This window comes from Amblyomma americanum, chromosome 1 (genome assembly GCF_052857255.1).
Source record: "Amblyomma americanum isolate KBUSLIRL-KWMA chromosome 1, ASM5285725v1, whole genome shotgun sequence".
NCBI lineage: Eukaryota > Metazoa > Arthropoda > Arachnida > Ixodida > Ixodidae > Amblyomma > Amblyomma americanum.
Window position 1 is genome coordinate 322,130,552 of NC_135497.1, and position 17,643 is coordinate 322,148,194.

Genomic DNA, 17,643 nt, shown 5'->3' on the forward strand with positions numbered 1-17,643 from the left:
ATTGTCTCTAAAAACGTTAAGAACATCGTTGTTAAATGTTCAGAGCATCGTTGTTAAATTTTAAGAACACCGATGTAGTTCCCAAATCAATAAAATAATAATCTACAAAACGGACCACCCGTTTAACAGGTGTTCCATTCAACTTGGCACTGATGTACTTGTCAATATAAGACAATAAGATGTCCGTTAAACTAGAAGAAATAGACGAGCCATTGCAAATTCCGACTCTTTGCAGGTAAAACTTCTGGTTAAAATTATTAACTGCTGAATAAAGATAAAAATAAAGAAACGTTATAAAATTGCCACTGTTAATCCCAATGGAATTCTGAAATGTTGCTTGATCGAACACATTTCTGCTCTCACGAATGGCTGTAAAGAGGCCATTGTGGGGTACAGAGCAGTACAAGTTTTGTACATCTATTTAAAACGCACAAGGAGCATTGCCCACTCCTGCTCTCATTTCAGAAATAACTGACTCAGAATTTCTAATAAGAAAATTCTCCAAGTCGGAAGGTTCACATTTCATATTGCAAGCGGAGAGGTTGCTCCATTTATAATCTGAAGTCAAGACACACTGGTATCATACGACGTATATCGGAAGCAGGCTTGCTATGGTCGACGTGCTACTTGAGCTGACCGACAGGAAGACACCGAATACATGAACGAACGCGGTTCTAAAAGAAAACATCCGTTTTCAGAATCATCAATTTTCGGTGTCTCAAAAGTTTGAAGAAGAAAATTTTATTTAAAGCAGTATAAACAGCCAGAAAAAGAAGTCAATAAGTGTCTTTTCAGTACAGGTTTTTTGATAAAGAAATGAGCATGTTCTGTTATGCTCAGTATGACGTGCAACCTTACTGCAGAGGCAGTATTCCGGCTCATAGTTTGCAGCAGTTTCATGCGGCGCTACAAACTCTCTGAAATGCGTGGTGGAAGTGTAAAATACCATGTACTTCTGTTTTGTGTCTCATGTCTGCACTACAGCCTTCGCAGTGTCTAAAACGTAGGCTGAGCTGTACCCAGGGCGCGTGTACTGCAGATCCTATCGAATGGGCCTGCTACTTACGCGTGCTCACCTTTTCAGTAGCAGCAGCACCAGAAGCGAAACTAGGAAAAGCTGAAAGTCTGCTGCCAGGTACCAGGTGTGGCCCAACACAGTCTGCAGTTACAATGAAAGCCACACGTTGTGCTTGCTGATACAGTATAGTACACACGAGAGTAACACGTCGCAAAATAACGCCAACAACAAGGTACAAAATAGGGTTAATAGTTTTAGCAAGAGCCTAAACCGTGAAACGTGCAACACCGATTTTCATTGTGTGCGCTCAGAATCTTTATGAAGCAGCTGCTGCATTTTATTTATTTATTTATTTATTTATTTATTTATTTAGTTATTTATTTATTTATTTATTTATTTATTTATTTATTTATTTATTTATTCCATACTGCGGACCAAATACAGTCTAAGTAGGAGAGGCAGATACCAAAAATGTACAGCGCATACTTGTACAAAACCAAATTAGATGCGTCACGCATAAAGGAGCCCCACAAGAAATGAAACAACACGCAGCGTCAGCGACATACCGCGTCATCGACAACGCCAAATGATTGTTGATATCACTCCTCGGGGGCAACCATTAAGAGAATCATGCGGAAGGGCGTTCCATTTTTTGCATTACGGAAAAATGATAACTTATAGACGCTCGTACGAGCAAAAATATGTTCAATATAGTGTCCATGCTTATCACGGGACTTTTTAAATGAGTGTTTTATCGTGTATTCTTGGGGATCTATGCCTATTTTCGAAAAATATAAGTGACTGAGAAATTTAATATCAACAATTTTTCTCCATTCTTTCAAGCACTCCTTATCTGCTCCAAGCAACATAGCAGACGGAGATTCTCGGCGTTTGTAGCGGTTCTTTGTAGCTTTTAGCGCTACTTAGACGCTGTACCAATGCAGCAAGCTGGGACGATTAGCAAATGGAAATCTGAAGTTGAAATTTTTTAAGCTGAAAAGGAATTTTTGTTATCCCATGGTATGATCGAGGAGTGTGCGTGCGTTCGTACGTGTGTGCGTGCGTGGACGTGCGCACGCTTCATGAAATTAAAGGGATATAGACACCAAAATTCGGTGGCATACTTTCTCCTCTACAATGAATTGGAACACACTACTATGCATGAATCACCCCGTGGTATTAGCCTTCGACACCTAAATAATTTATAATCGAATTTTTCAGTCACGCTGTTTCGGTTTAAACCGCCGAATGATGGCTCTGACGTCAAAGTGTGGCTATATATCACGCGAGGCGTGGAAAAACTGCGATATAATCACTGCTGCGTCATTTTAATACTACAGTGCTGAAGCCAGCCTTCCTCAAGAGCCGGAACGACAACAATTGTAAAAGCAGAGATTTTATTGTAGTTGTTTTTTCCCTGCCTCACGTGGCCTCTAGACTGTAACCACACTTTCACGCCACAGTCATCGTTCAGCTATTGAAACCTAAACCGAAACAGCACGAGAAAGAAATTCGATTGCAAATTATTTATTCCTCGTAGAAAAATATTATGTGGAAGTCCATGTATAATAATGCATTACGCATTATTGCTATGAGCAAAACACGCACACAAAAGTTGGGTATCTAGACTCATTTAGAAGTTAACATGATTTTTAAATTAAAAGACCTGGCCCTGCCATTGGACAGAATATCTTGTTGACTAAACGTCTAGAGTTAATGCGCTAGTCTGGCGCTAGCTTTACAGATGCTTATTGCAGCTATTCCTAGGTTAGAAGCGAATTCAAAAGAAGGGGATTCTCCGGAACGGCGCCCATTTCAGCATAATGTATGGCTAACTCAAGAACATTTAGTTTTATTGCACAGGCCTTCTACGGTAAAAACCATTCGGCTCCCATTCCACTCTTGTCCTGCGGTAAAGCACACGTAAACGTTCGAGGTATTTTCAAGTACGCAAACTAAGGGTCGTATACAGGAGTGTCGTGGACTTCCCTGTTTAAACGGAAGGCATTCACGACAAACTTATGAGGGAATTTCTTGGTCTTGCCAAGAAAAGTGGCGCCGAGTAACGCGCGTGAGCAGCATAGTCAAAAATACTAACAGGTTGTAAAATCTGCTTTCGCAAAGAAGTGTTTCTCAACCCGCCATGGTTATCAAATCGTTTACGTATTGGCACCATCTCCTTGTGTCGTCTCTTCCCCGAAACTACTCTCTCTTCATTTAGTTACTCTTGATGCGTCGTCCCCCTCTTTTAGTCTTCTTCCTTGACGTCAGTATGACGCTCAAGCTCCCGACACCGGGCCTCATTGCATAGTTTGTACTGCAGAGTACAAGTGGTTAATGCCTGCTGCGTGCTTGCAACTCTTAAGACATAATACCCGCTGCACTGGCGCTCTCTCCATTCATTGTTTTTCTGCTTCTGCTTTTTGGAAACCGTGAAGACCGGCTCTAAAATTTTCCCGTTGCAAACACGTTTTACACTCTCTGGGCGGAACTGTTCGGTGTTTTAATTTTCCGACTGTTTTGCTGTCTCAGTCACTCCGAAATAAAGGCCCAGCAAAGTATCCGATTTTATTGTTCCCTGTTACACAATGGAAGCTGTCCCAACGTTATGACTGAAAACATAAATGTCTAGTATTGGTAATAGCATCATAGGTGGTTTATTTCTTTCTCTGCTTGTGTATAGTGGTAACCAGGTTATGGTTTCCAAAAGGCAAGAGTAACTTGCCGCTGGCAAGGACGCAAAACCGTTTTGTAAAGTCGCTCTTGTTGGCCACTGACGCAGTCAAATGAAAGACTGGTGAAAGAGTGCTTACATCTTGGTTCAGCTCGAAGTAGTTTCTAATCTGAAGCAGCAGTTGCCACCAATGTCCGGCCACGTCCTTGTAAAGTTTCGAGTAGAAAGAATCCATGTCTGGCCCGGCGACGATAAGTGGAAGCACGCAGAGGCACATTATGATAAAGAATAGTGGAATGCAAGTTCTGTAACACAAGAACAGGGACGAACAAGACGGCTATAAATTACTTTGGTACATTCTGTGCCTTTTCTCTACTGCCACTCACTAGTTTTTCCTCTTAACTTCGTCGCGAGTTCTCTTGTCTTACACCAATAAAAACAATTTGTCATCCTGTTCAAGAGGAAAACTCTAACAACATCGTAATACAAAATTGTGTTCCAATTTTCTGCAGTTCTCGTGAGAGAGGCAGCCCAACGTGAGAAATGTCTGATTTTGCCTGCGCCTCATTTCGCCCCACCATACCGCAGTAAATTTTGGAAACCCCAAAACACTTATTCACTGTCTGCTTTTTCGTATTGATCATTGAATGTCAAGGATGTAATTTATTTCAGTCGCATGAGAAAGATTTAATCAAGCTTTGATGTCGCATGCACTCGGGATTTTATTCATTTTTAGTCCACAAGATATCGCAACACCACACCTCTGCAGACTACCCTTCGCTGGCTGTATTTTTGCAACGAAACGATTCCTGTAACACGGGTAAGTTTTCAGATTTTAACGTCTATTCCAAAAAGGTAAAATATTCTTACCTTACTAGCCTTCGAAGAAGACCAATTACGAAAACCATAGGTCCGTTCCTTTTCTGTCGCATAACAGTCGCGGTAAGAAAGAACCCGCTGAAAAATGATTACGTGGTTGTTATCAAAGTTATTAGAAATAATCTGACTACTATCACTCAGTCAGTCAGTCACGTATAAAACACCTCAACTTCTTAATAGGCATAAACATATCCATGTAGTTATTCATAGTTTACAAGCAAACACAGAAAGCAACAGCAAGCAAAACACAAGTTTTCTGCAGACATATCGAACAGTTTTTTCTAAGGAAAATGAATTCGACATACGCATTATACGGTTTTGCGCACAATTCCTTCCATGGCAGGCAGAAACCTATCAGATAATTGTACACAAGTTTACTGGTGTAAAATTACTGTTTTACCGTTTCCAGCAAAAAAAAAAGAAATAAGTTCATCTCCTCTCTTGAAGAATTCATATGCGTATCCAAAATACTTAGTTGGCGTGCATCAGGAGCTAAAAACTTTGAAAAACTAATCTTTGATCCTCAACCTCCTGTTTAAAAAACAGAATAAATTTAAAGCGCTAGAGTTGAGCACGCCTAAAAATTGATTGGAGACTGGCTGTGCTGAGCGGATTCTAGAGGAAATCGAGCTGTCAATAGTTAATTATGCATCTGATGAATTTTCTTTGCACACTTGCTGATTCCCGAAATTCGTGTGCACACGGGAGAACTAGCATTTCATAGCATGTTCAAGGATTAACGGAGTGAGTCAAGCTTACTCCAGTAGCTTTCAGTCTGGTCGGGCGAGCCGGACGATACGTTACACCAAAGCTCAGCTCTTTTGACTAAAGAGTTTCATGCTGTAGTGGAATGGGCTTTCCTTTTTGACGTCAGCGTAGAAATAATGGCATCCAAGTTTTGTCTATCAATTATTCTTGAAGCCTCTTCCCAATAAGGAACTAATAGAATGTAAACGAGACATTTTCTTTGTCAACTGTCATACCGATTGTCATATCTAAGTTAGTCGTCATTTTTAAATGTCAAGGCAATTCTGATGCGCACACATGTCATTCAGCACTAACGGAACGAGGGCCTTTCGTAGATGATGCAGAGATTTGGAACAGAACGACGCAGCGTTTATCTCACTATCGTCTTTATGAAGAGCGAAAGAACAGTGTTTATTTCATAATGAGTAATATCGTTCAATTTCTTTTATGCGTTGATCTGTTTAAACTCAGGCTTTCAAAGTAAAACGAAACCTAACGAAATTTTCTGATTAAAACACCGGTTGTCTCACAAGCAAGTGGTCTATTAGACCCGTTCACTCAGCGTCTTTATATAGCGCTTTCTACGCGCATTCGTTGGCGTAGCATGAAATCCCTGGTATATATACCGACGCCGAGAAAAACGCCCAGAGCGCCCATCGAAAGGCATGTGCGGTGTCGTAAAAGCAGAAACTGCCGTCTCGTTTCACGAGAACCTTACCTTCAATTTCCTGGCAGGCAAGCTGATACGCGGATGACTGCGAGAAAAAAAGATCGTCTGCGGTATTACCTTGCGTTAAAGTAGTCATATTTTCCTTGTGTAATGTGTGCACACATTGTGACATGTCTACATCGGCATTGTGAAGCTATGGTGCTCCCGACAGCCCCGGGAATTAAGCTAAGTTCCCCGATTTAAGAAACAAAGAGCACATTTGAAAAAAAAAAAAACATGCCTATGTACTGTCATTTGGTAACTTGCAATTGGAGGAGTGCGCTTAAGCACAAAAATGTGGATTTTATTTGTACTATACCTGTGACATTAAGTACAATGCCAAGTTAATCTGCGCTTAATTTCCCATTCTTTATGGCTTACCGATACTTTTTCGAACATACATTTTTTTTCCAATGCAACATGCGTTCACTTGCCTGAGAAAAAAGAATGTGTCCACGCAGCTGAATCCCGCTACTACCATCATGTTTGACCACTCGTCAACACTAACGAGCATGTTGAGAAGGCGAGCTGAAAAAAAAATAATAAGTATTATCACTACATCCATAAAAAAACTAAATTGATGCGTAAAAGCGAAGTGAACGGCACGTACTGCTGTAGCCTCACTTAGGGGAAATGCGGCCTAGTGAAATTAGTACGACTGCTGATTAGTAGGCCGATTTATTGGAGCTACGACTGCTTATTATCACACCGCGCCCCTGAACAGCGAAGTTTGGTAATATTGTACGAAGTTCTATTTGTTGCTTCCAGTTAAGTAAAGGGCCTCGTTAAGCATACACATATGCATACAGAACCTTCAGTCTTATTCACCCGGTGCATGAGAATTAAGGGACAAAAACGTGTATTGGAGCTACATTATGCAATAGAACATCACTGCCTGGAAGCCTTGCCACTATTACAGCGCAAAAAGCGCTTTGTTTTCAATACACTATGTACCCCGTTGACAAGAAAATCAATTTTTTTAGTAGTTTTTTCTTCAAATAGACAAAACCAAAGCGATATTAAAACGGTCTGAAAGGTTTCTTCTTACCTCTTTCTTAATACACTAAGAAGGGCGTATACTCTACACACAACCCAAAACTTCATGTCCTTCAGCAGGAAATAATGCGCACATAAATTACAGAGCGCATTATCTCATGCATTTAGCAGGGCGGGTAAAACTGTAATGCATGGCTCCAGTTGGGCTAGCATGATAAAAATTGTTTTATGTCGATTCCGTTTAGTTTTTGCGCAATTTTTCCGGCCTCGCGCTACCAATTTCTTATTGTCTGAAGCCCAGCATTTCCGGCATCCTGGCGTGATCTGAACCTTTCGAAGGCAACAAGGAAACGACAAAGAGTATATGTTACACTGGCGTAGTTCTCTTCTGTTCCAGATGACAGCGTAATGCTTCGAATTGTTTCCCTCAGCGGCGCCTTACGCTGCTAAAGTTAGAAAAAATCTTTGGCAGGTAGATTCCCCTGCGTTCATGACGTAATTAATTTTAAATATTACTTTCAAGCGCAGTAATAGTAAGTGGCAACATGCAGCATGCACGCATAGGCACACCATAAGAGCAGAACTATGGAGATCCTTACACCACGTGTCCGACATAAGCTGATAGCAGTGGCCAAGCACGATGTAAGCGAGGCTGAACAATCGCAGGCCGTGCAAGAACTGCAGCACGTACAGGTCACTATCTTTGTCGGCAGCCTTGACCAGAGCCTGAGTGTTGGCCGTCGCCGAGAACGCCGTGACAAGCGGAACCAGTGCACCTGTGATGCAAGTGGGAGCCATTTTAGCATGAGAACGTCCCGTCTCAACAACCAACTACATTGTGGTCATCAGGCTCCCAGTAGAGCTCACAAATCAGAGCTTGGATCTAAAGAGGCCTATTGTACCTATGGTAGATTGGTGAATGGATGAGAGCTTTGCATATCGCGTAACAGGCAAGAGTGGCTAGAAAACGATCGCGCTTGCGCCAGGCTTGAAAACTCTTGCGGTGAAATAAGATCTCACATACTCATTTCTTTAACAACCAAGAATGTTGAAATTACTTGCAAGTAGAAGCAGTACGAACTAGAACACTGAGTTTGAGCACCATAACGAAGTGTGTTGACATTTTTTCATAAAATTTTGTTAATCTGAAAAAATGAGGTGTGCCCCTTGCATGTACGGCTCAATCATTGGTTGAATGCTCATAGTGGATTCGGTTTTATATGCCGGCATATCTGAAACATGTTCAAATACAGCTTCTATTTAGACTTGTTTGTCACTCCATGTTGTGGACCTTTCGCGAACTCGCCTATCCTCCTAAGGGTAAAAACTCGTAAAAAGTGAATCAGTGGCACCTTATGAGCCTTCGTGAAAAATTGGGGGCAGCTACGAGGGTAGAAGAAAGCCATTAGAAGACCGCTAGTATTGCACTTACCCTTTCAGCTCGCAAACGATATCTTTTATTGAAAATTATCGTCTACTGTAACTGGCCTTATATATGCCATCGCCCTCAAAACAAACTTTCGTTGTTATCCAGTTATAAACCTTCAAGCATTAGCCGCATATTGGCGATAATAGATTAGGGCTACTTGACTTCATGAAAGGAGGCCGTCAAAAAACATCGTTAAAATAGTTTTACCATATCTAACAAAGGTACCGGCTCTTATAAATAATTGGACGAATCCATTCAAGCACAGTTAACCCATTATTAGTTACTTCTCTCAATATTCTCAGCAGGCGTCGTTAAAGGTTATTGCAATAATACTCAACTCGACTTTTTCCTTCATGATATCTATTGGTCTCGCGATTGTAACTTTTCCAGTAGTCTCCTTTTCCTAAGTTCGCCCCGTTGGTCTCTCCATAGAATTTTTATGCCCGCTCGAATTGGCCATGTGGTCATCCTTCCTGCCCGTCACGCTTCCAGTGCCGGCCATGCAATTGCCTTGGTATTCGCACGCGCCCATATTACAGCCCTCCAGCAGTAATTTTGAGTGAGCACAACGTTCGGCAGAAGTGGCTTTACGACAATAATACCACCGTCATTACCTAAAATACCAGCTTTGAAACTAACGTCCAAGATGCTGCTGTTTCAGTTGATACCTCATCCAATCGTTTACCAATGAAGAGAAGAGAGCGTAGTATTTTTTTACCTTTTTTTGTAGCGTATTATTACCACTTCTCATTCCTTCAATGAAATAACATAAGGGCACCTACGCTAGGCAGGTCGCGTGCGTTTCTCACTTCTTTTCTCAGATATTCAGTTTTTTATCTTCATTACTATACTCTATAACTAATCGCCTTTCTGCAACAGTATCTGCGGACCTTCAGCTCACTGCAATGGCATCGAGTTATCAAAAAACGAAGTTTACAAAATGCCGGCATGCTATTTGCACGTGGCCTTCATGAGTTGGGTTCGAAAGTGGCGCTCTGCACTCGTCACGCGCTTGTTAAGCCGTCTTCAGTGTACTACAAGAGAGAGCGAAGGTTCAAGTAAACCTTATCAACTTACTGCGTTTTCCTCCAAGTTTTCTCTTGGACTGCATGAAGAGGTCGACACATGTGCAGCCAATGACAGTGATGACTAGAAAACCTAAAAATATCCTGCAAGCCAAAGCAGGTGATTGCACTTGAGCAGTTTGTCAACATGTAAGTCGGTGCGTGTATGCATAAAAGATGTTGACGTGAAACTCGCAAAAAAAAGAGCCCACCTTCAAAAATATCTAATCCCGCATTCGGCATGCAATGACGTAAGTCTGGCATAGATAAGAAATTCCCCTCAATAATGGCTCTTTTTTCATACAAAGTGTGGCGTAGAAAAATTACTACACCAGTTATTTTGTTTCTTGCAAAGTGGGACGTCCAGAAAAACACCGTTCTACCTGTCAAAGCCTGCAGTAGAGGTTCTCCTGAGTGCGACGCCAGCACGCACCTGGCTGTCCCCCCCCCCCCCCCCCCGCGCGAGTATCGATGATTCCTCCTTTACCAGTAGCACGATAGAGATTACTGGGCGGATGTTGCGTTCCACGAAGAGGCAAGTTGCGCCTCTTAACTAGAATAGTGGCGTTCGTAGCTTTTCTGGTGAGCCGGGTATTCAATACTGAAAACCATTGGAGCAAAACACTAAAAAGGAACCCCAAACTTTATCGTATCAAAATGGGGCAAAGTCGCCGAAGCTAAAGCCAGGGTTTATAAATCAGGAATCAAAACCTCGGAGCTCTTCGCATATTACAACTGTGGCTGATTTTACGGCGCCTTGTTGTCTCACGTTGGGCTTTATAGTTGCCAAGCCTTTTGCGTACTAGCCAATCACCAACTCTTCCTGCACGAACTTCAGTGAGAATCCGGACCCTGAGCTTCTTTACGCGCACCGTGGCCTGCGGCATGCTGTAAAATTTTAGTGAGCAAGAGTAACCACATATGTAGTGACACAATTAAACCTGGACAAGTGCTCTACTGTTCTCATAAAGGCTGAAAACGTGTTTCTTGGATGCTATGTGAGAAGATGAAGTGAGCGCGGCTTTGCTGGTTGCCGGCTTTCATTATATCGGTGTCCATATTATGTCCAATACTATCGGAAAAAAATTTCAAAGTTGAAAAATTGTACACTACTGCTATTGAAATATTTAAGGTAATGGACCACAATTCTTCTGATGAGGAGCAAAATATTTCGTTAAAAGTGTTTTCATCAATCGCATCGAACAGTTAAGACGGTATAGAAAACCAGTAGGGAACGATTTTGATGACAGCAAGAACGTTAGTAGAAAAAAATTAGACTGCAGTCGGGTGATCTGCGGATATATTGATTTTTATATTGAAATCTTACATTATATGAAAAAATTGCGTTCATAAACAGTTTCCCGTTTAAAAATGCATTTGTCCAGAATTGTTGGGTATGGTTTCTCCGCTTATTTATTCAGTAAAATATCTAGGCTTGCCAGTTCTTGAACCGAAGGAAAAGGAGAGGGTTTGACGGGCGTATAACTATTGAAAGGGAAAAAAAATCTATTCCTAATATTTCTTGATCAAGCCTTTCGAAAAGATTTAGGTAGCTTTCGTGCGCATTTATGCAAGAGCAGCAGTGCCGCCTTAATATTACTATTTAATTTCAGTTCTGTTCCTTTTTCCCTCCGGCGAATGAGGAAGCACCACACCCTTGTCATCGTCGAAAGCAGCTAATCGGCATGGCGGATGATAAAAATGCAAGAGAATCGAATCAAAGAATTATCGTATTACACGCACCTCAACACCGCACACGATAACGTGATCTGCGGCACATGTGGCGTCGCTGATCTTTGCGCGGTGAAGAAATCTACCAAAAATGTGAAAGCACAACATTTTAGGGCGAGTTTAGATTACTGATCGGAACGTCAAGCACCTTTAAAGGAGACTTTTCTTTTAATGTGACTTAGCTTCTATTTATATCATCGTTGTAAACCGCATTACAAAAAGAACGTTTAAAAATTGTACAAAACACTCTCATTTTCTAGTATTGGAAAAGGGTTACAATAGCTAAAAAATGCACAAAAACTTAACTCTTTTCCTTACAGTTAGGCGCTCAATCGCATGCCACTACAGTGCGCAGCGAACCACTCAATTTCAAGGCAAGCATAGAAGCGTCAGACTTACACAATTGATTTTTGGGTTGTACTCCATGGTTCACGTTCGGCGGTGAGGCAGTTCGAAACTTCAATGTCAAGTATTGAAGGCTTTACTGAAAAAAAGAACGCATGATTACAGCGTCAGGGTTAAGTCAGCAACGCCAATGTAATCGCCGCCAATAGCTGCAATCCGACTTTATTTTTTTTAAAGCTTGCTCTTTAGCCTTCTCAGGATGCAGAAATTGTCCTTCTGGGAAAATAACGAAAAAAACGAGGACAGCAAAGAAAGGAAACAACAGGAATAGCGCTGGTCCGGTTGTTTCCTTTCTTTGCTGTCCTCGTCATTTGCGCTATTTTCCCAGAAGTATGTATCACCAACTCGCCCGTCTTGCCATCGTGAAGAAATAGACGTCACAATTAGCGCCGAAAACCGCCACCTCCCGCTGTAATTCTTCCATGCGGAGTTACTACATGACAAACTCTAGTCTCGGTAACCACAGAGAGCCCCGTAACCTTGGTCGCAATTTTCCTATTGCCTGTAGAATTTAAGCATATTACTGCAAGATATTAATGTGTTGCCTTGGGAAGTTCTGCACTCGGTTAACAGCAACACAGGAAGAAGCAGAGAAAACCATTCAGTCAAGTTTGGACTTTCACTAATAGGTTCGCCATGCCTTCCTAACCTCACGTAGTATACAAAGCTGTGCTGTACTGGAAGTTGCGATCGCAGCTCTTCCTTGAGCCCCGTCCTGCACTTAAAGCAATTCTATCATACGCTGCTAACCGATGCATCCTATCTGTGCTGCGGACAAAAATTTTCAACTTTCGCCAAAGTATTTTGGTTTCTCATATTTTGGTTTCTCTCTTATATCTCATAAAGAAAACATCCCCATTTCATCGCAACACTATTTTCACTTCGCTAAGCGAGTACGTATGTCCCCACAATGACAAAATATTCCAGGTCTCCATACACCCCGTACGGCAGAATAATCACACATTTCCTTTAAAAAAATGCGGCTGTCTTGGGATATTTGATGGTAAATGTTCGCTGTGCCTTTAACCCAGTGCCAGCAATGACCTCTTTTCTATAAAAATTCTCAGCCTTGTAGGCGTCTTTAAAAGCTCTCTTTTTTGTTCCTTGTTATAGCTGTCAGCCCGTTCTTTGGCATTTGTTGTCTCTTTATGATTTTCAGCACTCTTTTTCAGAACCGCAATTTTATTGCATCTCTTATGGTGTTACTCACTCAAATATGAAAGAAAGATGCCGAACTTTTTCTTCTTTTCATTTCTGAAATGGCTATTTGTTATAATTTAATACAGAGTGGTCGCGGTTTCCACCGAAAAAACCAGGACTTCGAGGGAAATCCTTCCATACGTGCTATGTAGTTCTAAATGATATATACAGGTTATCCGAAGTTGAGACGTAGTTATGTATACCCTTCTTTTTGAAATCATCCTTGAGCTGGTCACGTAGCCCCAACTTTTGTTTCGGGAGAAGCCCAACACAATTTCTTGCATTCGCGGGGGAAGACCCGGACCCACTTTTTGGCTTTCCTTTGGATATGTGCCTGCCTCCATTGGCATCTTAAAGTATCTATATCATTTATATTTTTTGTTTATGTGCACCAGTGGTCCACTCTCGTGGTGGTTTTCACTCACCGGGCATGTGCCCCCCCCCCCCCCCCCCCTGCAGTTTGTTCCATACGCTGATAAGATTTAAAGTTGCTCTAACATTTAGAGGCTTAACCCTTATTTGCACAAAAGGAAAAGGGAGCAAACATGCGGCTCGGCGTGTATTTGCTCTTCATGCTAATTATATATCTTGATGCACACCTCGACCGCAGCCCGAACTTTGTAACGGAGGAAAGCAGCAGTGTAAGGCTCAAAAACATTGGTTACATGGCTAACTCTCATTTCAATTCTTTATTATTGTCCAGAAGATGCGTGACTAACCTGAACAAGAATACTCAGCAGACAAGGGAATGGAAAGAAATGCTCGTTATGACATATATGACGGAAGCCAACAGCTACCGAAACCAAGGAGCTTAGGGGACGCCTCTTGTTTTAATTTGTGATTTTTTCACCAATGACAAATTAATACAACCAGAAGAAAAAGAATCACATGCCGCCGGTAGGATCCGAACCTACGAGCTCCGACTTTCGCGTCCGGTGCTCTACCAACCAAGCTACGACGACGGCTGTCTTAGCTTTTGCTCTCTGGGGTATTTATGTGTAGTATAACCGAACCTTCAAAGTGCTCACGAGCGCCACCATCGTTCATAGCGTCGTCATGTACGTCATACCAAGCACCTCTTTCTATTCCTTGTCTGCTGAATAGTTTAACGAAGACCTTGAATCTGGCAGTCTTGATGCCATAGGTAGCATAAGAGGGTTCTCGCGCAGCTTCCGCCCTCACCGTTCGATCACGTTCCTACGTGGCACTCGCGGTATGGATGAGGGTGGCGCTGGCGAACGCTCTCAAGTTTCGGTTACACTACACATAAATACCCCTGAGAGCAGATTATTAGGCAGCCGTCGTCGTAGCTCAGTTGGTAGAGGACCGGGCGCGAAATTCGGAGGTCGTGCGTTCAGATCCCACCGGCGGCATGTGGTTGTTTTTCTTCTGCTTTTATAAATATACCATTGATGAAAAAACCAACGAATTTAAAAAAATGCTTCCCCTATGCTCCCTGGTTTCGGTGGTTGTGGGCTTCCGTTATGTATGAACAATAATAGTTAAGCTTTGGAGAAAGAAAAAAAAGAATGCGATACAATACTTTCTTATGGTCAAGGATCAAGCTAGTCTTGATGCAGTATGCAAGCGGCAAAGTATGTAATACGGCAACATGTGTGTGAACCCATTAAACTTTGTAAAGTAGTACTGACAGTCTTTTCTACTTGCCCAAACTGCCTGATATGAAGGAGCAAATAACTTGTACTAAGAAGCGTCACCAGTTGGCCAGTAGGCTTTTCTTTCTTTATGTTTGATTTACATCACCATAGCTATTTTTTATTGATTGAACAACTTTTATTTTCATCAGAAAAGACGTTGCTCCGGATCATTAATTCTGGAAAGGAGACCTTACGTTTAAGCATTCGTCTAGCATGCAAGAGATGCGGGGCTCGATGCGCTATGCCGCCGGGTAGCTACTGGTTTTGCAATGACTAGAAGCTTTCTCCTGTCCTGGTGTTCAGGTTCACTGGAGTGAAATCCTTGCGACATAGGTTATTGATCCTACCGGGTGCAGATAAAATACGTTAGCCAAGCTTAGACGGCGCTGTTAAAACGAAATCATCACTGTCGGAAATCATCCGCCAGGCAGTAAGAACAATATGACATTACCGTAATTGAATTAAACAAGTGTGTTGATCTCGGACATTTATGGAGCCACGATACGCGGTCACTACCCAATAAAACGGGAAGTATTTTAATTGAAACGACAACTGTTGAATTATTTTAATCTTGTGCGCCATTTTAAGCGAGATTAAGTGTGAAAAATTCAGTTAGGCCGCGTTAGCTCAGAATTTAGTTGACACAAGTTCAAAGATCTAATAAATGAATATGAACAAACTGAAGCATAGACAGTGAATGCGTCATTGCAGATTATACCTAACGAGTGCCCCATACGTGCTTATAGGTTTTTCTCATAGCCCGAATGTCTTATTAGAACAGGTGACTTATTTCGTTACCTTCCCTTGCGAATGTCAAATGCATAGATGCCGAAGTAGCTTGCACTGCGTGTTGAGCATACCTGAGTCGACTAATGCTTGTAAATCCCGTTGAGTGCAGTCTTCTAGAAAACAGATTCCCAGACGAATAATTGGCACTTCCTCCAAAAAGAAGTAATCTTTGAAGTACCGCATCTATAAAAAAGAGCAAATGGAGAAATAAGGAACAAAGCGACTCAGCACAAATGCAAAACAATACGCAAGGGAATACACATACGTTCAGGTATAATATCAGGTGCCTATTAACAGCGCAGCATCAATATTTGAATTTAAATGTTAGCTTTGTCGCCGGCCTAACAATACACCGCGTTATCCAGCAATCCGATGTGCGTGTTAGCGAAAGTGAACAACAATTTATGATGAAGAAATTGGATATGTAAGCAGCTATGAGCGGGCGGCAGTACCTGTATACGCGCCTCACAAAGCGGTGGGTACTTTTCCTTTTGATAGCTAATATATTTCCTCGCAGATATTTGTTTCTCGTGCATGTGCAGAGCCTCTGCCAAGGGCCCTGCACGGCCACGTTCAAAGTACATTGTTTAAAATCCAGCGTTGTCAGGTGTTATTCGCTTTTGCGTTGCTTGTGACTCCGTGGCTTTGTTGCATGAGGGTTCGCAGTAATTTCGTATTAGGCGCGGATATTATCAGTATACTATGAAGATGTTGATAAAACATGGTCTCCTATGTTGTTTTTATAGTACTTTTGCTCGTGGTTTTCACCGTTCCACAATCAGGATATTTTCCTGTCTGCACAGAGCAGAAGCTGTCCTCCTGCAGCATAAAGCAAACTTCCTCGCGGCAGTACTTAACATAGCATGCAGATTATATAATTGGTCCACGGGGATACGGCAACTCGTTTGAATTTTTCGGATATCGCGCATATGCGAGCATTGTATGCTACTGACTACAGTCGAACACACTTTCACAGACAGGCACTGTTTTCAATGTTGGAAATGATCTGCGCTCCGTATCATAACGCCGCGTGAGCACTCATCGAAAGTCCGAACTGTGCCCTCTGGAAAATAGCACCTCGGATGGCGACGTATTGGAGAAGTACTGAGCACAAGCGCATTTTCAATAAATTTTGTTGTGAGTCAGCGCTTGTGATGTATAGTGCTCGTTTGTGTCCCTGCGCTTTGCACTGTCTTTTGGAGAATGTATTACCAACTTTTCCAGTTATCCATTCGTTTACGCATCATGTACAGGAAATGTTAAAGTGCCTCCGGACCACACGATTTGCTTCTAAACCTCGGAGTGCGACATTTACAACAGCCCGAAGCTCAAAATTCGCAAAGGACGAAGAGGAATCGCATCCTCACCCCTGGGGACCTTGGGAGCTTCATAGCCGTCGCAAGTGCACGCCTCGAAAAGCAAACCCCGTGGCCCGGGAACTTTAAGGCAACCAAACAACCTATTCCGTCGCCAAGATAGAATAGAAAAATAATCATCTCGGCTAAACCGCTGGCCTGTTCGCGCTCAAAATCCGTGCAGAGATGGCATTTAGCGGTAATTTTTGTCTTAAGCGAGATTTTGAAAGGTTTTTGCCTGATTCTAGAAATAATTAGAAGTCCGCAACGCATGCTGTGCTGCCGCGCCAAAAGGAGGCTTTCGCAACAGCTACACTGGAAGCGCCAGTTCTTGCCGGGTGCAGAATGATGAAAGCAGGCGAATGCGAGACGCGAAACGAAGAGTTCTTGCAAACCCTACAAGGGCGAGAGATGGCGCTTCTGTTCCAGCAGACGTGAATGCGTCTTTTTTAGGGCCACACCGCTGCATAACATGTCTACTTCACATAGACTTTCACTGAATCAGGCAACTATCTTACCCAAACATCATATAAAACAAAAATTAGTGATAATTGTCACCTCGATGGACATATGATAACAAACAAGCCAGCGATTTAGCCGAGATAATTATTCTTCGATTTTTTTCGACTAGCGCTACGGTCTGTAGATCAAACAATGTTCTCGTACACGCCCTTTGCAGTATATTTAACTGCGTGCCGTGACTTTTTATGACAGCAGCCATGACAGTTTGGAATCGCTTGCCTATGCATTCATGCGGCATTGGACAATGCCGTGACGTCAACGAGCGTCATTTGAATGGCATCAGGAGGCGATCATGTTGTTTCTTCTAACGACAACGTAAACATAGGGCCCTTGTTTTCCGGATAAAACCCCATTTTATCACCATTCTTTTACCCCAAGGAGATTTCTTAAAAACCGGATTAAACTGGATTCCTGCCTCAAAATAATCCTTCATGGAAACTTAGTTTCAATGCGAACAAAGCTAAAGA

At 42.2% G+C, this 17,643-nt stretch overlaps 1 protein-coding gene across 1 annotated transcript in view; it reads right to left on the reverse strand.

The window, feature by feature from the left end:
- LOC144120576 (nose resistant to fluoxetine protein 6-like) overlaps positions 1-17,643 on the reverse strand; it is a 51,497-nt gene that overhangs the window by 13,167 nt on the left and 20,687 nt on the right. The window contains exons 3-10 of the mRNA XM_077653133.1: positions 15,371-15,482; positions 11,647-11,731; positions 9,530-9,621; positions 7,623-7,799; positions 6,462-6,555; positions 4,563-4,649; positions 3,832-3,997; positions 1,077-1,159 (exon numbers count right to left, since the gene is read on the reverse strand). Coding sequence (XP_077509259.1) covers positions 1,077-1,159; positions 3,832-3,997; positions 4,563-4,649; positions 6,462-6,555; positions 7,623-7,799; positions 9,530-9,621; positions 11,647-11,731; positions 15,371-15,482 — 896 coding nt within the window. The remainder of the gene's footprint in view (positions 1-1,076; positions 1,160-3,831; positions 3,998-4,562; positions 4,650-6,461; positions 6,556-7,622; positions 7,800-9,529; positions 9,622-11,646; positions 11,732-15,370; positions 15,483-17,643) is intronic.